This window comes from Eleginops maclovinus, chromosome 22 (assembly GCF_036324505.1).
Source record: "Eleginops maclovinus isolate JMC-PN-2008 ecotype Puerto Natales chromosome 22, JC_Emac_rtc_rv5, whole genome shotgun sequence".
NCBI classification, from domain to species: domain Eukaryota; kingdom Metazoa; phylum Chordata; class Actinopteri; order Perciformes; family Eleginopidae; genus Eleginops; species Eleginops maclovinus.
The window spans coordinates 13,005,580-13,026,998 of NC_086370.1; the positions used below are offsets into that span (position 1 = coordinate 13,005,580).

The 21,419-nt window shown below is 38.2% G+C and overlaps 4 protein-coding genes across 5 annotated transcripts; 2 read left to right on the forward strand and 2 right to left on the reverse strand.

The window, feature by feature from the left end:
- Positions 1-235: 235 nt before the first annotated feature.
- Positions 236-5,553, reverse strand: fbxo9 (F-box protein 9). The gene is made up of 13 exons (XM_063874423.1): positions 5,337-5,553; positions 4,601-4,666; positions 3,699-3,830; positions 3,532-3,589; positions 3,083-3,182; positions 2,706-2,833; positions 2,493-2,607; positions 2,266-2,384; positions 1,598-1,688; positions 1,422-1,517; positions 1,217-1,310; positions 760-914; positions 236-673 (listed from the first exon to the last, which is right to left on the reverse strand). The coding sequence occupies exons 1-13, from the start codon at positions 5,337-5,339 to the stop codon at positions 565-567; spliced, it is 1,266 nt and encodes a 421-aa protein (XP_063730493.1). The 5' UTR covers positions 5,340-5,553; the 3' UTR covers positions 236-564.
- Positions 5,554-8,467: 2,914 nt separating this feature from the next.
- On the forward strand, positions 8,468-15,537 carry LOC134858479 (serine/threonine-protein kinase ICK-like). Its single transcript, XM_063874410.1, has 14 exons — positions 8,468-8,630; positions 9,203-9,456; positions 9,542-9,596; positions 10,594-10,715; positions 10,820-10,899; positions 10,994-11,126; positions 11,211-11,382; positions 11,808-11,975; positions 12,067-12,435; positions 12,750-12,958; positions 13,066-13,208; positions 13,655-13,771; positions 13,871-13,978; positions 14,569-15,537. Exons 2-14 carry the CDS (start codon positions 9,356-9,358, stop codon positions 14,718-14,720), a joined length of 1,929 nt encoding a protein of 642 aa, XP_063730480.1. The 5' UTR covers positions 8,468-8,630; positions 9,203-9,355; the 3' UTR covers positions 14,721-15,537.
- A 1,297-nt stretch (positions 15,538-16,834) lies between these two features.
- gsta.1 (glutathione S-transferase, alpha tandem duplicate 1) lies at positions 16,835-19,318 on the forward strand. Its single transcript, XM_063874455.1, has 7 exons — positions 16,835-17,070; positions 17,159-17,279; positions 17,501-17,552; positions 17,804-17,936; positions 18,024-18,159; positions 18,282-18,407; positions 18,874-19,318. Exons 2-7 carry the CDS (start codon positions 17,193-17,195, stop codon positions 19,009-19,011), a joined length of 672 nt encoding a protein of 223 aa, XP_063730525.1. The 5' UTR covers positions 16,835-17,070; positions 17,159-17,192; the 3' UTR covers positions 19,012-19,318.
- tmem14a (transmembrane protein 14A) lies at positions 19,200-21,337 on the reverse strand. Of its 2 annotated transcripts, none has more exons than XM_063874467.1 (5): positions 21,219-21,337; positions 20,474-20,549; positions 20,274-20,375; positions 20,093-20,180; positions 19,200-19,938 (listed from the first exon to the last, which is right to left on the reverse strand). In XM_063874467.1, the coding sequence occupies exons 2-5, from the start codon at positions 20,547-20,549 to the stop codon at positions 19,896-19,898; spliced, it is 309 nt and encodes a 102-aa protein (XP_063730537.1). In that variant the 5' UTR covers positions 21,219-21,337; the 3' UTR covers positions 19,200-19,895. The 2 variants fall into 2 exon arrangements, with proteins under 2 accessions (XP_063730537.1, XP_063730536.1); XM_063874466.1 differs by having other exon boundaries at positions 20,474-20,583; positions 21,219-21,325.
- Between the last annotated feature and the right edge of the window lie 82 nt (positions 21,338-21,419).

The following is a 21,419-nucleotide window of genomic DNA, read 5'->3' on the forward strand; positions in this document are numbered from 1 at the left end:
CTCAGCAAGACAAATGATGAACTGTAGAAGTCATCATTTGCAATGCCTTTTCACGGAGGTTGTGTAATAGGATCTCCATATTTGTTTTCTATGATGTAACATCCTCTACCTATAGGTATATTGGATAAATCTAGTAAAAGCCTGGCTTCACATCGTAATCCTGAGACAGATATTTGAGTTGTTTTAAGATTCACACAATTTCCTTCAATGTGGTACATTTCAATACACGTAAATCTCAACATTTTCACCACTTTTTATTTTAGGGAGAAGGTGAACCATGAAACACAGTATAAACATTCAATGCTTGGAACAGTTGGGAAAGATTGCTAATTATTTTAGCTCTCAGCACATTATTATAGTTTCTGAAATCAGAAAATAAGTAGTATTCTATTTTGTAAACCATCAACAAAAAGTGTTCGCATGAATGTAACATGAATGTTCGATAATATAACATATTCAAGCTGCAGCACAAATTAACCAAGCTGAGGAGAATGCATTTTCTTAAAATGGTAAAGGAACATTAGCTGTTGTCTTGCTGGGATTGTGTGCAGGTCTCCAGGCTGCTTAGAGAGGCTGAGTGGAGCAAGCAGTGTAACTCTTCACACGTGCAAAGACGAAGGGCTGGTACATAGAGTCCAGGTCGAACGCAGTGATAACCGTTTCCCCAGTCGGCCTAAAAAAGAGAAAGGTAATGTCAATTTTGAAACAAATGGGGGATAAAACACATCATCAACTACTGTTACTATTTGTAACTCTTACTTGTATGTGATGTGGCAGGAGTGATGGATCCACACCAGCTTACTGAAACTCTGACGCCCCCCAGAGGACAGATGCAGTCCCACGTGGAAGTTGTGTTCAGCCTCCGGATACTGGTTCCGCCCGCAGAACCGATTTTTCTGAAACTCGGTTGCTCTCTGTAAACAAACAAAACAGTTTACAAGCTGAGCCATGAACTGACGGGTTACCGTTTTTATTTATTTTCGGAAATGGTTCATTTACATTGATGTGTCTCAGTAATTTGTTGTTGGGACACTATAAGTTAAGAAGCGAGTACTGCAACAGCTCATATTTGACACTCGGTTCCATTATTTCATCAGAGCTTGAAAATGATGTACAATGAACAAGTTCTCTTTCCTACATATACATCCTTATCTCACCTTTTTATATATACAGTCTATGATCTCACCCCAAAAAACAGCCCCAGGCTTTTTCTCACCTCCTCCTTCTTCTTGCAGACAACAGCAAAAACTTTGGTTTGATTGTCCGTCTCCTGTGACAGACGGTAATGACCATGCAGACCAGATTCCATTCTGCAAAATCAAACAAAATTGAACAATTCTGAAAAATACTGCCACTCTTCACTCAATTATTATTTATTTTATTTGTTCTAGCTTAATTTGCAGAAAAAGGGGAAGGTGTACCTGATGTTCTTAGTGCGCAGACGAGGAACAACAGTCAGAGGTTCCTCAGGGGTGGTCACCATGAAGACATGGCCATCAGAGAAGAAGCGCATGTACCTGATATAACAATGTCAACATTTAGCTTGTATACGTAAACAACTCACAATCAAACATTATGTTTGAAGTCCAACATTTACCTGTAGTACTCAACGTGATGCCAAGGCCTGTAAAATCCATCCAGCGATTCCTCTCCTTGGCGTATGTATGATGTCTTGCTGATATAAACACCTGTGAAGGTAAAAGGCATGGAAACATCCAGTAAATCATCTTCAGAAGATGTTCAGTGTGGAAATAATAGAAGAATCAAGAGTGCTGCAATATTGTTTGTGTTGGCAATATTTTTGAAACATTGATAGTGACTGTATTGTGCATACAAACATTCTCATAAAGCTTGCATCTGATTTTTTCTAATTAAAAATGTCTCATTATTATATCCTAACAATTGGTGGGGAATAATAAATCCACAAGACCAATTTCCATTGCGCCATTTACTACAAAGCCAACAAAATGGCAGCTATTTCACACTACATTTTGTATATCCAATATTTAAACAAAGCATAAGGCTAGTGTTATGACGTCTTTTCAAAAAATGAAATGTCCAGCTGCTGCAATAATGCGGCTATAGACCTTCTCCCACTGCAGGGGACAACAGCGGCTGCATTCTAGCAGTAGTCATGTCTCAAAATTGCTCAAAAACTGTTATTTTATTGGGCTGACGTTGGTTGGCAGATATAACATATCAGTCACCATAACATAAACTATGACACAGCATCCAATATAAGGGACCAATAAAACCTTTGATTACCATCGAAACGCACACGAGGCCTTTGCAGAAACATTTCCCTCCAGGATTTGAAAGGTGCAATTTTAGTGCAGTTCCTTCCCCACACTCTTGAACAGGCAGAGTGCCAAATCTCAGGGTCCCTGGAGAAAAGTAAAAATAATAAGAGAGAGTTAAACTAAAACCCTGCATATAAAACATTAACAATGTAAAGTTTCCCAGTTGCCCGTTCCCACAACAGAGGGGCTCACCTTGCACAAAGGTAAAACCCACGGCAAACCAAAGAGAGCTGCTCCAGGGCTCGCATATCCAGTTCGCTCGACACAACCCAACGGAAAATGTACATTAGGATTTCCCGGGGCAGTTCTGCAGCCAAATAAATCAGGAGACAAATGTGTTAAAATATAGAAGTCTATAATTGATTTTAGACATGTCTATAATCTTTTAAAAAAACAATTTGGTACCTGAGATGTGCATCTGAGTGAAATCCAGCTGAGGATTGCAGATCTTTGGAAGGGAAGTTTCCAGATTAAGCTCCTGCTCAAAATAGGAAAGTAGATCCTCAATCTCACCATTGACACTGTCCTCCATGCTGCAATTAAAAGAAACATACGGTATGTTTGTGTAAGGCACTGGGGTCTGTCATGTAGACCCTATCATTTAAAAAGGTTTGCAACAAGAACCTTTAGTGTAGCACAACAACTCTGTGATAATGATATGTATTCGCGGTTAATTCACATACACAATTGAAAAAGTTTAAGCTAAAAATGTAAAACTTCACAGGATGTTGAAACATTGCAGACTTAGATTTTGTATTTTCCAAAAATAAAAAGCTGCTTACTATTTTCCTCCAGCCCGGTCTGCATCGGGAGGACGGCTGTAGTTGATTCTGAACTCGATGTCAGGCACAAGCTGCATCGCCATGCGGTAGAACTTAATAGCTGCAAGTGAAGAAAGACAAAAAAATGTAAGGACTCAACAATTAAATGGCCATTTTTTGTTCCTCTTAAACAAAATATAAAACTATTTGTGTTAAACACGCTCAAACTGTTAATGTTAATAGTCATTACATCTGAACTGTTCAAATGTTTTTTTAAAGATGATATTCAAGGTTTAAAAAACGGCATGTATTATTTACCTAAAATCTAATTAGCATGTTCCACAAGTTTAATACTTTGTTAAATAATCATGGCATTTTTGTTAGTACCTAAATAATACTTACTTTTGATGATACACCTAAAATGTCATCACCACACATCCTTCTGATCACCACACATCCTTCATACGTACCCTCATAGACGTGTCCTTTCTGCTCTTCCTGAACAGCTCTCAAGAACAGCTCTGTGGCCTGAGGGAGGGGTAGGCACGTTAGTCGTTCAGCAGCAGGGCACATTTCAGTGAAAGCACTTTGCCAGACATCCAAGTACATGACCTGGAGAAATCCCAATAATACTTACTTTCTCCTCACGGGCGACATCTTGTGTCCTCTTCAGACCTTGCCCTCGCAGCTGTCGGCCACTCCATCCACCCGCTCCAGAGCTCGTTTTGAGTTCAGACATCCATTGAGCTCTGAAAGCAGTGAGCTCCGTCTGCAATTCATTAACAAAGGTATTAAGTGCCAAAGGGCATGGGTAAAGGATTCCTTTTTTCCTCTCTCTTTTTGTATTACTGTTAAAATCATTTGTATCTGTGTTTACATGTCCATCTGTTAGGGCAGCTAGAAAACAATAAAAAGTTGGTCACATAAAAAAATGAAGGTTTCTTGTTGATAATAATTACTTTACTTTGCTGAGACATTTTGGCAACAGACAACAGTGGTGTAGGAGCCACATGAACAGTAGTTTCTACTTGTTACGTAACATATTTTGAGTCAATATAGGTGGTGGGTGTGTCTATTGGATTTGAGAGGTGATGTTTGAAGCTATACCTGTTTGCTCTTACCTGCTCACTTGGTGATTAGATGGAGAGGGAGTAATTTTTGGTGACTGCATTGCAAATCATAATCGCTTAACAATCTCATATGCATGAATCTCTGGACTGTTTGTTTGCTTGCTTTGTTTGAAAATAAAAGGTTAAAGGCATACTGGTGGAAAGGCTGCTTTATTGCGCGTCAGACAGTGTTTTTCCCAAGTGTAGTCCCTCGTGGATTACTACAGCCGCAATAAGTGGTATAGCCCATGCAAATCCTAACTGACGAAGACCAAGGAGCTACTAGTGTTAGAAACAGTATGACTAGTACAATCCAAGTTTAGAAGATAGGTTTGTATGTGCCAATACAGCATTTCTACTTCACATTACTTTTTTATTTGGAAACTGTCACGTTTTTAACTTTCAGTTAAGCCAATAGAAGATTCCTCACCTGAAGATTTGGATCATCTGAGTCTTCATCCTCGATCATGCTGCTCATATCAGTATTTTCTTCAGCCTGCACAAGAACAAAAAAGGGAAATATTATTTAAAGTTCATCACAACATACTGCGTATACTAAGTACAGCATACTTCTGTTGTGCTACTGCTGCACAATTAGATTTTACTCTTTAAAAATGACACATTTTATTTTGTGTCTCAAACATTGTTTATTGTTGCCTTTTGCAAATCTTTTGTAATGTAGGCCTAAATCCCTCTTTCTGCACAATCATACTTTTACAAACGGTGTCATTTATATCAAAAACACATTGTAAGTGTTAGTGGAGGGAAATAATGCAAAGAAAAGAAAGCATGCATAATAATTAGCATGTGAAATTAACTGCGTCTACGGTTGGAAACTTGCAAAGAATTCGAAGGCAACTGAAGGTAAACACCTAATCTCATTAAAAACAACAGCACACACCCCCATGTTGGTTAATGCTAATGTTACTTAAACAGACGATACACATAATGAATACAAGTGTTTCAATGCAATCTCATGCAAGTTTGTCGTTGATTTATAAAGTAGTTTAAGTAAAATTCTGGTCAACAAAATGTTTAGTAACCCCGTTAGAGACACGTCGCAGCAACTTCTCTAGCCAGGTAACGTTAGCTACGTTAGCTGGCTAGCTGGCTAACACATTTCTTTCTGAATAATAACAACAACAGTTTAAAGCATGGTGACCCACCATGGCGGCTTCTCTAGTAGCTCTTCTCTTTCCCCGTCAGACGTTTTTAACAGCAGCGTTTACAGGTCACGGTCGGAGAAACGGATAACACAACGAACATATTTACGAGCTCGCAGGAACGCAGCCATTCTGCTGGGTGGCCCGGAGCTCAGTGACAGGAAGTCAGAGAATGTGGCGAAGTTAGACTCGAAGAGCAGGTTGAGCTGCTGTAGCCATTTATGGAGGACGAAACGTGATTTATTCGTCATGGAATTAACACATAAACATCAACAAATAATCTTATAATAAATACATAAAGTTGTACATTTCTTCTCCACGTTCTCTTTTTAAATCAGCATAACTCTCGAATTGAATATATCTTCCCACATAATTATATTTTGTGTACAATTTTCTTTATTCTTATAGTACTGGAATAGCTTTTTAAACTAGGTTTTATAATAGTAGTATTTTTGCTACGTATTCTTCTTTCTGTGTCTGTGTGCACCACTTAAAGAAAACATACTCGTATGTGTAGCATAAACCTACTTGGTAAAAAACGAACAGATTCTGATAATAAATACAACAATTTAAAATAATTGTATTGCTCTAGCTCTGAGATCATAAAAACATACCACTAAATAAGATTCAGATACAGACAGGCAATGCTTCTGATGTTATGTAAAAGTTGGCCCTGGGGGTTGTGCAATTGATTGCCATTGTTAGTGTGACTGTTGTATGTTTGTATGTGCAACCTGTGTATATTGACGCAAGTCACCAGAGATAGAAGTACTCAGATTATTTAATTAAGTTTTAAAAAAGCAATATCAAAGTGGGAAAATACTCAATTACAAGTAAAAGGCATGCAATCAAAATTCTATCTAAGTAAAAGTACAAAAGTATAACCACCAAAATATACTCCTTTTGCAGAATGGGCCATTTAAACACCCTATATTTCTTTATTATAATAATCTACAAAGAAATGTGTAATTAAATCTGTAAAATAAATGTAGTGGAGTAAAAACTGCAACATTTGCCTACAAAATGTAGGGAAGTAAAAGTATAAAGTAGCATAATCTGAAAATATTCAAAAGTACCTACAAATATTGTCCTTAACAGTGCTTGATTAAATACATTTCGTAATTCAACCACTGCAATTCACGTGTTAATATGTTAATGTGTTTGTTATTTAGTGGTATATTTATTTTCTCTGAAACTGCAGGAGGGATTCCAGAACTATTTCGCTTACAGGGACAATAAAGTATATCGTATAATAGCAAACAAGCCCGGGCAGAAGCCCTGGAACCATCACAAAACATGTTTTGTTACCTATAAAAATAATCTGGGAACGATCCCCTAAAGCATATCAATCCTAGGAACATTCCTAGATGTTTTATACTATTAAACCTTTATCTAACCCAAAGGTAATAATCCCTGAAGGTTCCCTTTTGTTTATAATTGTAATGCTGAAGAATATTTTGTATTAGTATCATTATCATTTCAAGTTGTAGTATAAAAGGTAGGGCTGCATTGCAATGGATTAATCCATTGTGGTTTAATCTGTTGTTTGGTCTGCAAAATGATATCACCAGAAGTTGCCAGAAAACGAGAGGACATCTTCAGATGAAGTGATCAATGACTGATAGCAAAAACTAAAATTATATCAACCAATAACAAGCTCTTTTTTGTCATTGGTGCTTGAAAAAATATATATTGGTTGCAAAGATTGTTGAAAGATATTTATTTTTTAACAAAGAATATGTCTTGTCAATCAAAAAACTGTTTCAGTTCTAAGTAAAATACCTAGAATGAACTAAACACTCTGTGAAATGCATTGAATAACAACCTATAATGAAAGTAACCATAACATTGTTGATTTCAATCTTCTTTTAGTTACAGTTGTTAATCCATAAAACTCTATCTATGTTCTGAGTTGACCAAATATGGGTGGTGTCCACAAATAGACCTACGACACTGGCCATGTGTTGCTGTTCTGAAAGTGTGTGTCCAGTATCTTAATATTAACAGCATGTGATACATTTAACTTGTTTATTGTCAATGAATGTTTAATGATATGAATACTTAATTGATAAAAGATATCAAATGGTTACATTTACGATGGACTACCTGGTCCCTGAAACTGGTAACCAATTTCAGCTGTAACACCGGCAACATATTCACCACTCATTAATCAAGACCTGCCTCTGTATTTAGCAGATACAGGTGTAGTAGATCCATATCGGCTCAGCAGTGGCTGTTTCCTCTTGAGATTTCTAAATCTTATTTTCACTAATGATCTGAATTCCCCCTATTTGTTTACCATTTTTAAATATGACCTTCAATTGCAATTTTCTAAACAACAGTCAGCTGTAATAAAGGAAAGTAGAGCCTGTTTGACTTCACCTGAGTATGTGTCAAAATCTTTGAGTTACAAAAGCTATCGTGACAGTGTTATCCAGTAGCACAGCTGCATACTGCATTTCCACCAGGAATGCTGCTCATTTAAAAGCATACAGGTAAATATCCAATATATTATTGGGTCTGAGCACTACTTCCTTCACAAAAAAGAGAGTAGTTTAAGGGGCTTCAAATTCATGTCCGCACTAGCTCCTTCACTTTTGGACAGAGATTTGATCAGAGAAGAAAAGGGTGGTACAAGATTATACACTCCCTGTCACTTTTGGCTTTGCTTTGTGCTTCGAAATCGATCGTTTCAAGTGGTGTTTTTGGTGTACAGTTGTTTTTTCTTCTCCTCAATATTATTATGGACGGTATTTATTATGCCATGTAATTTTCCCGACTGTGTTTTAGATTGTTTATGAGTCTTTTAAACACTGTTTTGCATTTAATGTAATATGACATAGGCTCTGCGAGACATAAGGCAGTGTGCGGGACTAAAAGAAGGGAAACAAAAGAAAGACAACAATTACCTTTAAATGGTCAACAATTTGTTGTCATAGACATTAAAATGTTCGGACCATAGACTGTATATATAAAGATTCTGACCGCTTCGGACTCTGGAGAGAAGGATGCAGGGAACTATTTTAATCACGTGTTGTATCTTTGTTGACGGAGGAGAGCTGTGATTTGTTGAAATGAAACCGCAGGCAGTTTTACAGCATCGCGAGAGTATGACGAGTTCTGTGACGACAGGCCCTAGATGTAATTTTATTAATGTTGGAGTGTGGACGCAGTGGATCTGGATGCGGGTATCTGCCTTCTTACGGTGTCAGACAGCTGATTATTCCACTAAGACATTTGTTGAACATCGACTACAAATGCTCGGCTATGTGTTGTTGTCCGTTTGAAGCGAGGACGGTGAGTGTTGTCTTCTGATTTTCGTTGTGTTTTGAATTATGAGCCCATTCAGTGCAAACAGGCCAGTTTCCCCCCTGTAGCATTTTAATGTTGTCAGCAGCTGGGCCACCCCCAGCACCACAAGCACCACGTTTCCTACCAGTAACTGCACAGGGGAGTCGTGAACATTGAGCCTGGATAGATGCACAATGCAACATAACGAATTAAAGCCACATCTATGGAACTGACTACAGTGTGATTTATATCAGATTAATACATGTTTTTGTGCGTTAGCTTTCACTCTGCTAAACTTACACATGGTAGTTTGTACGTTTGCTGACTTGGACTGAAAAAGATAGTAGATAGTTGAAAATGTAGTTGATTATCAGAGATCTATGTGAGTCAGTAAACATCATCACAAAGAGGTCATCCAGAAACAGTGTCTCCATCATCAGCACTGTCTTCCAATTGGTTAGTTTGTGACCAGTTTGTTAACTGACGTCCTCCTTGGTTTATAAGGTGCCATGTATATTTTAGTTCATTTGCCTACAAAACTAACTTCTGTTTTTGTTGTCCATCCCTCCCATTCTCAGCTCGAAGGAGGCAAGTCCATGACACCATGAGTCCTCCAGCTCTGCTCTGTTGTCACAGGAAATTCTGGTTGCATTCAGCAGCAGGAGGCAAACACATCTCATCTGTCCACCCAATTATTATCTTCTCCTGGATGCTATGGCAGAACAAGCACAATGAATAGATACACCAACATCAGACAGCTCGGGGATGGCACCTACGGCTCAGTCATCCTCGGCCGCAGTCTGGAGTCAGGAGAGCTAGTTGCCATAAAGAGGTAAGTATCCCAAAAAATGGGTCTGATATACAATATGATATAATTCGATTAGATCAAATTAGTTAATAGGAAAAATCGTTTTCAGAATGAAAAGAAAATTCTACTCCTGGGAAGAATGCATGAACCTTCGTGAAGTCAAGGTGAGTTCATTTTTTCCTACACTATTGAAGATTATAGTGTTATGAAAAAAATCAACCCAAAAACCAACCTAAAGGGAATGCCTTTTTCCCGACTTGAATGTACGTATCTTGTCTTATGTGGAGTGAAATATCCCCACGCTCTGCTGTATTACTATCTAATCTTAAAATGAATGTTTTGGAGAAGTAGAACAACGATACAAATGCTGAATCTGTATAATCTATAATTCTGTATAATTTCTCCATCAAAATGTGGTCTGTATTTCTCTTGACTCTTTTATAAATAAATAATACATTATGAACATCAAAATGTAATAGCAAACATTACATTTCACAGTAGCTGTTCTAATATAACAATGTTGGTCCTTCCTGTTACTTTCTGTCTTTGTTTGGGTTGATTTTTTAGCTTTAGTTTTTGTAGAAAAGAGAAAATGTCAAATAGTCACTGTTGTTTGTTTTTCACCCCAACTCAGTATGTTACTGTCTAAATTTCCTCACAGCTCAAAGTCACACACCAGCTCTAAGAGTTGAAGGTGATTCTTGTGTTTGAGCTTGGGCTCCCATCCCTCCTTTCCTAGAGCTTCACCTTAACGCAGAAAACAAGTAGAACACGCTGGTTCTTAGAGTCCTGCTAATTGGATCATAATCACAGCATGTCCCGTCAAAAATCACAGAATCCCATTGCAGCTTTTTTCCCCTTTACTAAAATGTAGCATGGTTAAACCTATATTGTCCCAGCGCATGGGAAAAGTGTGTATTCCTCCAACCTGCTTTCTATTTTCCTTCTTTAGATTGTAGGCATAAATCCCACCTTTGCAGCATTTCTCCCCCAAACCATTATGTTCTTACACTAGCCATGTTTTAACAAGAAGGGTTTGTGTCATAGTTGTAGGGCGTGCTTTTGAATGTGCTGCAGTGACCTGTGTGTGTTTTCCAGCATGACTTTTATTTCTAATCCTTTGCATTTTGCATATTCTTACATTATCTGTTTCTCTCTTAGTCCTTAAAAAAACTCAACCATGCCAATGTGATCAAACTCAAGGAAGTCATTCGAGAAAATGATCACTTGTACTTTATATTTGAGTACATGAAAGAAAATCTATATCAGCTGATGAAAGACAGGTGTGTATAGTTTTTATTTGTAGCATTATTTTATCCTGCATTCAAAACTACATGTTGGTTATAGTTTCTTAACTGGAGTTTATTAATTGTTCTTCTTGCTACAGGAGTCGATTGTTTCCTGAATCTGCTGTGAGAAATATTATGTTTCAGATACTACAGGGGCTCGCGTTCATTCATAAACACGGTATGTCTTATTTACGACTCCATGATGCTAAATTAATCCAGTGACACATTTGACATTTTGAACCATTTGAGTTATGCAATATTTCTTTTCTTAGGGTTTTTTCACAGGGACATGAAACCTGAGAATCTTCTGTGCATAGGCCCGGAGCTGGTGAAAATAGCTGACTTTGGACTTGCCCGGGAAATTAGATCTCGGCCACCATACACAGACTATGTCTCCACCAGATGGTGAGGATCTCTCAGTATATATAAAGCACTGTGTTTAATAAATCATTTAACTTATGTCTGGGTACCCTCTTCTTTTTCCACCAGGTACAGAGCCCCAGAGGTGCTCCTCAGATCCACATCCTACAGCTCACCCATAGACCAGTGGGCTATTGGCTGCATCATGGCAGAGCTGTATACCCTCAGGCCTCTTTTTCCAGGCTCCAGTGAAGTAGACACCATCTTCAAAGTGTGCCAAGTCTTGGGCACACCAAAGAAAGTACGTTTTTCTTCACATGCAGAATTACAAAGAGCGCTGTATTTGTCATACCCAGTACAGTTGAGTAATCCATCTCACAGTAGGGATATACTTTGTTTAAAGAAAGTATATATCGGCTGTGTAAAACATCACTGTTCAGCTGCACTGAGACCATAGGCTTTTCTTTATCTTCAAGTATAAACACATGACATTTATGTAGTAAAAATACATTTGTGTACATAGACATACAGACTGTACATAACAAGTTGATATTTGGACTTTTCAATTGATTCCTCCAGATTATAATTGTTCCTCTCTTGGTTTAAGTCAGAGTACAACCAATACTACTATTAATACAGTGAATAAAAAGCTTTTTTTCTTGTGATGTTTCTTTTCGACATTGTATAAATTTGGTGTGTCAAATGGCCTGTGTCTTCTCCCCTTAGAATGATTGGCCGGAGGGATTCCATTTGGCGAGTGCTATGAACTTCCGTTGGCCTCAGTGCGTTCCCAGTAATCTGAAGACTCTGATACCAAATGCCAGTCCTGAAGCCATTCATCTGATGACAGACCTGCTCCAGTGGGATCCCAAGAAGAGACCAGCTTCTGCTCAGGTAATGTCTGACCTTCACGTCGTGACCTCCTCTTTGGTGAACATGCAGAATGAAAGCTGACGTTGTTTTGTTCAAACCTTGATGTCTTAAGGCTCTCAGGTACTCTTACTTCCACGTGGGCCAGGCTCTGGGCACTCCCCAGCAGATCCTAGAACAGGGCCGACCTCAGCCAGGTCTCGTGCCGCTGCAGGCCCCTTTACAGTCACAACAGTCTCTGCAGCAGCAACCCCTGCTGCTTAAGCCTGTGCCCCCCTCCCAGCCTCCACCTCCCAGCCAACACTGCTCCCCCTCCAGGCCTCTGCAGCAGATCCAGCCCTCCGCTGTGTCTGCAGCTGCCCAGGCGGCGGTATACCAGCGGCACACAGAGCTGGCCCGAGAGCAGCAACAGAAGCACATCCTGAAGCAGGAGCAGCCCCAGAGCCATCTCCCTTACATCGTGGACAAGAGTCTCCAAAGCAAGGTGAGGCTGGACACATAAGGGTGTGTATTTACTATACATCTGTTATTATTGTTTGCTAATATTCCATATTAATATCTTCCAGTGGATGAATAAATAAATTAACTGCTTAATATAATTTAAAGAGTTTTAAGCCCATCATCACCCCATGTCTACTAATTACTTTACTTTGTTGATCTTCGCTTTAAATTTACAGTAATTATTACCAAATTATGTAAAGATGGGTTCCATTGAAGGAGGGTTTAACATTATTATCCTTTGAATATGTAATTGTGTAACAATATTCGTCACGTGTTTGGTTGACGCCGTTCTTTTAGCAAACGAGACAGGAGTCCGAAAAAGCACACCTACTGAGCTATCAGGTGAAACCTAAAGGAGGGCGCCGGCGCTGGGGCCACGGCACGGGACACCTCAAGGGTGAAGACTGGGACGACTATGAAGAAACAGATCTGACATCCATCAGTATTCTGGGAAAAAGTAACTTCTCTGCAGAGCAGTCGAGGCAGAGCGAGGACACACTGAGCAGGTGAGGCTACGGTCTGTCATCGTAAGGGGCAGGGGCTGTGTGATGCAAAGGAGCAATCTGCAAATAGGCAACACTACCTCTCTCATTTAATAATATCTGTGTTTCAGATATGGAAGAGTTCTCGATTTCAGTCGACCCAATGGAAAGGAAGATGCGCCTTTAAACCTGAACAAGAGTTCAGCCTATCAGGAGCCATCAAGAACCGCCTCTGCCAAACAGCATTACCTGAGGCAGTCAAGATATTTACCTGGTAATATATATTTAAAGACCTCCCTCAAATAAAGGAGATCATTTAATTAAATGAATTTATATTAACAGTTTATATAAGTGCTTTACACACAACCTGCAGATCAACCATAGGATTTTTTGATATTGGATATGTGATATTTGCAGGATTAAAAACAAAACTACAATTAAAATTGTAGATTGAGGACTGTGAAGGAAGCAGTCTCATAGACAAACTTTAAAGGCGATGGACAGTATATGTCAATTTAAATAATTTGGTAACTTTGGTAATACATAGGCATGTCAGCACATTATGGAGCCTTTCCCTGGTTTGTTAAAGTGAAAAAGTAGTGGTAATTTGTATGTAATGATGAATTGGAGCGTAACTGAACTGCTAAAATTCTCACATTCTTTCAGAGGATTTATAACTCTTGTAAGATTTGTCTGATAATCTGTTACTGTCTCTTTCAGGCATTAGCACAAAGAAGAACGTAGCCATAAATGCCAGTAAAGACTTAACAGGAAGCCATCTTTGGGGCAACAGTAGTATTCCATTTGGAGGGACTCTGCCTAGCAGAGGCGCTCACGGTAATGTCCCAGGACATCCTGCTCTTTGCTGCATGGTAATCGTTGCAACTTCACTAGGTTCAAATTGAATTATCTGTTCTTGTTTTTTGTAAATGCAAGGTACAAATACAATCCCAGGGGGATACATGCCATCGTTTTACAAAAAAGACCTTGGATCTGCGGGTCACAGAGGACCTCAGGGTCCTTCAGTGGAATCAACTGCATCAAGTGAGGACACATTTCATCGTTTAGAGCTTTCTGCTATAGAGTGCTGCAGGAATGAGTCCTAAAACTCGTCTTAACAAAGGTTCACAAAGGCAGTAAAAACACTACATCGATTTTCAGGGACAATTAAACGTCATCACACAACACACGGGAAACTAATAGTGTATTTGCTAGCCTGCGTTTACCGCCTGGTTATTTGTATACTCTCGGGTATTGCAAAATATTGTCACTCACGAGCTAGATCAAGCTTTTCTAAATGAGGCAAGCGCTTAAAACCATAACCAAATAAGTTGGAAGCGCAGTAGAGATGCTGGCAGTCATGCGATCAGGGTGTAGTTTGTATATAGGTTTGTGGTTTTCATTAAGATTATCTTGTTGAACAAAGTAAGTAACCTCTCCTTATGTTCTGATTAAATCCCAAAATGAAAATATAACTCCCATTGGCTTTTTGGTGATGCTTCCAGTTTGGCCTACAAAACTTCATCCCTGCAGCCCTTTACATTTAGCTTTCTGTATGTCACATTCTCAGGGCCCAGCCATCTAACTTTTGTTTTAAACATTTGATAAACCCTGTTGTTTTGATGCTGTTTCAGATTATGCAACATGGCAGTCTGGCCGTAGTCCAATGAACACCGCTACCAACGTGCCGTCGGCCAACAAGAGCACCCCCGGTCTGCTGCCGCACCCGCCGGTGCACACCATCCACGGGCGAACAGATTGGTCTGCCAAATATGGACACCGCTAGTGCCCTGCCTGGAGCTCTGACCTCCTATAAACTCTTTCACCTCCAAAGAGTAGGCCTAGTTGTTTTATAATATAAACCTGTACATACATCTTACACAGCAATAACTTCTAATGTTTTTCATCATGTGTACTATGAATGTTGTGAGTTGTAAAAATATCTATATGTATATTTAAATGCAAGCGGCCAAAGTCTGAGCCCAGATTTGCTCCTCAGTGTTTTATTTTGTATTTCTGTAATATAGCTACAGAGGTTACAGCTTCAGTTTTGTATCAGATGTATCATTGAATGTTCACCAACCTGTATACATAATATGCATTATTATAATTTCATGGAAACTTCACTGTGACCTCTATTTGGCTGCAACTAATTACTTTGCCTTTGTACAGTTGGTGTGTTTTCCTTTTTTCCTGCTGTTGTTTTTTTTATGACGGTGGCCTTGTCAATCAGGTAACTATTATTTGTGCATTATATGTTTTTAATAAAATGTAAGGCCTTGCTCTAATATCAACTAAACAATGCAAGCGGTTGCCACAATGTACAAATGTGTTTTATTTCTGAAGTTAAATGATCCAAGACAACACGTTCTGCCCCCTTGGCCAAAGTGAGTGTGGTTTATTAAATTGCCTGATATTGAACAGAATTAAAGTAGTGACTGGGAACCCATATGTCGAACTTTTTGTTTCAAGCACTTTTTCACAGTACCGTTAAAGTGAATACGCTGACTGCATGCCTTTTTTATTCATGTATTTATTATTTTTGATACGATGACATATCTGTCCATTTTCCATGTCCAGCTGCAGAGCATTTCAGCCCTGGTATATGCTGGCCAGCTGTATTAATCTGATGGAGATTAACCCCTCAGGAGCAGTTCACTGTTAATGCTACATGTGCATGAATGCATTGAATCTGGCCTTCTACAGTGGGCACATATAATTATTTGTATCTATCCATACTTTGGTACGTAGTGATTGAAAGAAGGATTTGGCAATTCAATCAACTAGCAAAGCTGGCTCATGAGGCCCTTAACAGATAACCTTGCTGCATTTGCCCTGAAGGTGATACTGGTACAATTATGTAACCCAATACATATGGTGTAAAATAAACAGTGATGGAAATGGCAGGGGTGCGGGACATGTGGTCAAATGCTGAGATGGAAGAAGTACACCGATTTTTTTACTTAAGTAAAAGTAGCAATACTCATTTTTATAAGAACTTTGTTACAAGTAAAAGTCCTCAATTCAAAATCGTACTTAAGTATAAGTACAAAAGTATCTGCACCAAAATATACTTAAAGTACCAAAATGAAAAGTACTCTTTTTTAATTTATTTTATAATTATATATATTGAATTACAAGGGTTACTGTTATGATTATTGATGTGTTGTTAATCATAGCTGGTAAATGTAGAGCTAAATTTAATAACTTTATATACTGCTGCTGGATATCTTAACATAAATACATGTAAAAGATTATTTAATAATGTATTTGGTATTAGCTAATAATCTAAATCTAGGTAAGGTAAGTAACTAAAAGCTGTCAAATAAATGTGGAGTAGAAATATAAAAGCATTAACTAAATGTCACGATTAAATTGAAAACAAGTGTCAAAGTAAAATTTGGATGAAAATATTAAAAAATATAAATTATTATATTTAAAATTGTTTAAAAGTAAGGCAGACTGCCACGTGCAGCGCCTCAATTGGATGTGTCTGACGCTTGGAGCGTAACTTCCCTACGTTTCTCCTACAAATGGGCCTTGAGCTTGTTTGGAGGTTCTAGCAGGGGAGCGCAGCTACTGGTACACCGAAGGATGGTCATCATCCGCCGGGGGGACCGAGTCCTCTTCCACCGAGCGCGGGGCGTCGGGAGGGACACACATGGAGCGGTGAGGGAGGAAGGGGACACCCGCCTAGCCAGCCAGATCAGCCGAATAAACCCTAGCGATCAATGGGGTGACAGATGTCGCAGCCAGATCGCCCTCACATCCATACAGCAACAAGGAGGAGTTAGCGTTATAACAGGCAGCAAGATACAACCGCTTAGTGTCACGGTGTGGAATATCGGTAAAAGGATATAGTTTGTAAACAGTCTAGTCTGCCTTGAATCCCCATTAATGGTTATTAACGTAAATTGTCCAGATACTTAATATTTGCCTAAAATCTTTGAAGAAATAGGAGCAGTTAGTATTTTCCCATGATGTCTAGCGCCAACATGTAAATGATCATTGGCTAGAATCAACCAATGAAAAGTCTTCACATGTTGTTCCCACCTTAATCTTTTTTTATTCTGCTACTTTATTATTTAACGACTTATCTGAGCTTGCTCACTCACGACAGCGTTGAGGGTGCAAAGGTACCATCAAATACACGAGAACTCATTTTGGGTATCATTTTCTGCGCGTATTTGTATTTTGTATTAATGTGTGATATTAATTTTTCAGCGATTACTTCATCCACTTTGGAAATACTATAGCCATGGCTGGGAAAGTTGTACTTCACTATTTTAATGGGAGAGGAAAAATGGAGTCAATCCGTTGGCTCTTGACCGTAGCAGAAGTGGAAGTAAGTGAAGGGTCTGTGCTGATATTAACGTGATTATTAGCTGTATTTAAGATCCGTATTACCAATGCAGGATAAAAAAAACATATATAACAAAGAGTAAAACCATAATGACTCCAAGCTATAAGAAAAAAATATATGAATGCTCAACATTTTTTTATGTTTAAAGTGTGTGGAAAAAAGGATATTGTCCTAAATCTGTCATGTGTGATCTCTGTTTACAGTTTGATGAGGTGTTTTTGACAACTCGGGAGCAGTATCTTAAACTCCTGAGTAGTAAGTTTGTTTCACAAAGTTGTTCAAAGTTAAAATAATCCTCTTGACTCTATATGGCCAATTTCCAAATCACATATTTTGATTTTCAATGAATTTATCTTGTAACGTATATACTTGTGATGCAACCTGCCGTGAGCTTGTCTTTTTTTAGGTGAATGATTGAAATGTTTTCGTGACCTGTTTCCAAAGTTATTACAATATAAATTAATGTTTTACCACACCCGTGTGCTGCTGCTATATGCCTTTTGCAGACGGAGACCTCATGTTTCAACAGGTTCCCCTGGTGGAAATGGACGACATGAAGCTTGTTCAGACAAAGGCAATCTTAAACTACATCGCAGAGAAGTACAACCTTCATGGAAAAGATCCCAAAGACAAACTCATGTATGGTCCATTCTTTAGAAGAGTAATTATAAGAGTCTTCCATTATGTGTGATTTTAGTGAATGAATGTATTATTGCTTTGCTTTAGGGTCAATACCTACTCAGAGGGATTGATAGATCTCATGGAAATGATCATGGTGTTGCCCTTTGCTGCAGATGTAAAACCAAAACTGGACAACATTCAAAAGAAAGCAAATGAGCGCTACCTTCCTGTGTTTGAAAAGGTACCACCATGCTTACTATTTATGTTGTAGGAAAAAGAGTTGTATAACACTTCAATCTTGGTTCATTTGTATTATATATAAAAACTAAAGAATGTCTTGTGTGTATTTGACAAAAATCTCAGGCGTTGTGTGGGTCCATATACCTGGTGGGAGGTAGACTGAGCTGTGCAGATGTGCAGCTGCTCGAATGCACCCTGATGTTGGAAGAGAAATTTGCTGGTATCCTTACTGATTTCCCCAACGTCAAGGTAAATGTAAAACATACTATAACACCCCATGTTGCGCAATACTACTTACGTGCAATACATATACAGCCGCGGAAAAAATCACGAGACATTATCAGTTTCTCTTGTTTTATTACTTAGAGGTATCTTTTTGAGTGAAATTAAAAGTTATTTTGTTTTTTATTGTATTCTATAAATTACTGCCATTTTTTTTCTGTGTTGGAAAACTTTTTTTTTTTTAAACGGGAATGGCTGCCATACACGTAGAGATAAAGATTTAAGAACAATTTGGAGTGGTCTCTTAATTTCTTCCGGAGCTGTAGCCTATATTCCGTAAATAACTGCAATATATATTTCCACCTTTAATACTTTGACCTGGCTGCTATCTCACAAGGTACGAGTACTGTATGTGTATATAACTAAGAAATCCCAGTAAGTTCATAATTATCATTAAACTATGCACTGTTTGCTTTATATTTGCTTCCTCCAGTCGTTTCAGGGCAGGATGACCAGAATTCCCGCCGTCAGCAGGTTCCTGCAGCCCGGCAGCAAGAGGAAGCCGCAGCCAGATGATGTATACGTGAAAACCATCATGGAGGTTTTCGACATAAAATCACCGTTTCTGTGAACTCTGTCCTCCTCACACAGGCAGAGTTAATGATTAATAATGCAAGGACATTATTTTGTCCACGAGGAATGACTATATTTGAATATTTCACTAATCCTAACAAACATTAGCATTAGCTTGACTAAAACCTTTGTAACCCTTAAACATTATAGGGTGCAGGGTGGTTGGTTAATAATGCAAGGACAGGATTTTGTCGATGTTGATCAACTATATTTGAACACTTCACTAACCATTACAGACTTTGACATTAGTTTGACTGGAATCTATGAAGTTTTCACTGCAAATAAATTGGACAAACATTTGAAAAGCTGCTGTGTTTCTTAGTGCTGTGTTAATTCAATGACAGGATTTGTATAATATCCACACTGTTTAAATACAAAAAAAAAATTATTTACGGAATCATATTTGTTTATTTAGTTTCCCCATGAATACAAAAATCACAGACTAATTCACAGTAAATATCATTTGAAGTTAAAGACATAGTATGTGAGCAGTCACGAATATATTGGCTTCCTTTTTTCTTTAATTTGAGAGTTTGATACTTAAGCAGCCTGCAAAACTGTAGTTTTAGTGAATAGAGTTAACCCCCTGTCAACATAAACTTATGTACATGTTAATCTTAGAGCATGAGATTTACATTCATGCAGATATATAAGAAAAAGCTGTTTTATTTATTTAACATCACCACTGCCGACTTACTGCAATAATATATGTTGTTAATCTTAAATCTGTAAAACACTGACTGGTGACTTTAGTTCTGGTCACATGTAAATTAAGTAACCATACCAAACAAAAGGGTTGTTTTAGTATGCTGGGAATGCTTTTCATTCAAACAAGAATGGTCCATTGATAGACAGAGAGCGTCAGTCCAGTTATTCCTCTGGTCACACCATGAGGAGTAGTAACAGCCGAAACACCATCAGCAAACTGTAGGAGAGAGACAGCAAGTCAAAAAGTAATAAATCCTTGACTGAGTTTAAAATGATATAGAAAAAAATATATACTAATTGTGCAATACCTAGTTACATAACTTCACATTTATAATTAAGTTTTTGTCATGTTTATCAAGTTTGAATCAGACCTTAGCCCTGACATAATGCCAGCAGGCAATATTTTCCCAGATTTCTTGTATCTCATTCCCATCACGAGTGAAAGGGCTCCAGCAGTTACTGAAAGAAAGAAAACCCCCTGAACTCAACTCACTTCTCTGTTTTAAAACTGCTGAACATGTATTTATCTGGGACAAGCTTAGCCATACTCACGCAAAGAGACCTTGATGTCCTTTGGGTCAAAAGAGATGTTGTATGCACCATAAGCAGAGAACCCACCAAAAACTAAACCAGCCATCAGGGACATCGTGCTGCCTACAAGGACACAGACACAAACAATGATTATCAGGATAGATCTATTACGTGACACATACTTTTGGTAAAGATTTCTGCCAAAATGAAAAATGTTTAACCTTTTCTCGAGTAACCCATATATCCTCCAAAGGCGATGGCGAGAGCATAGCCAAATCCAATCCAGTCCACTGCCATCTTGATTGATTGATTGAGGTACAGATAATGTTGGCTTTAAACAGCAAACCACAGCAAAGTCAAAAACAGAACAGTAGTTAGAGCTTTTTGAATACTGAAGTTAAAGTGTTTTGAAGAATAAAGTCCCTGCAGACAAGTAGCCTAGCTAGGGTTTAGGTGTATTAGACTTAACACTGACATGTTTTTATTTTCCTCAACATTAAACATAAAAACAGTGTTTGTAGCTTTACTATTCTTTGTTACATTTCATGTTTCAATAGAGTTCTGACATCTATTTTAGAATTTATTTGTGTTTCAGTCAAATTTGATTTGTGATGGAAGTTTTTCCATGAAAAATAACGATTTTACAATCAATATAATTCTTGTTAAATATATTTCAGCAAAATAACATGTTTTCTGTTTCCTAAATGATACATCAAACCTGTGAATGCAAAAACACTCATTTTCCACTGCACAACACCACTTGTACTTTAACCCCAGAATATCTACACGCGGTTACTGTGAGAAACCTCTAGGTGTCGCTGTGAGACTTTAAAATCACAACAGATGAAGGGTATTGACATACAGCTCTACACGCACGTATTTGAATAATTTAACAAATGTGACGTACGTTTTGTCATTATACTATCGTTTTGCATTAAATCACCTCGTTTGGTAAATATTACATACCTTGAGTCGAAACAAGTGAACAGCAGCACTTAGAAACCTCCAATCTGTGACTGCACTTCCGTGTTACTGACGCTGCCCACAACACGCATGCGCAGTTTGGTTTGTGCTGTGTTTAAAGACTTTTGATAAAGCAGGAAAAATCATAGACAATTCAATACATTAAAAATCAATACGAGTAGAGGGCTAGTTTGTTTAGCTAAT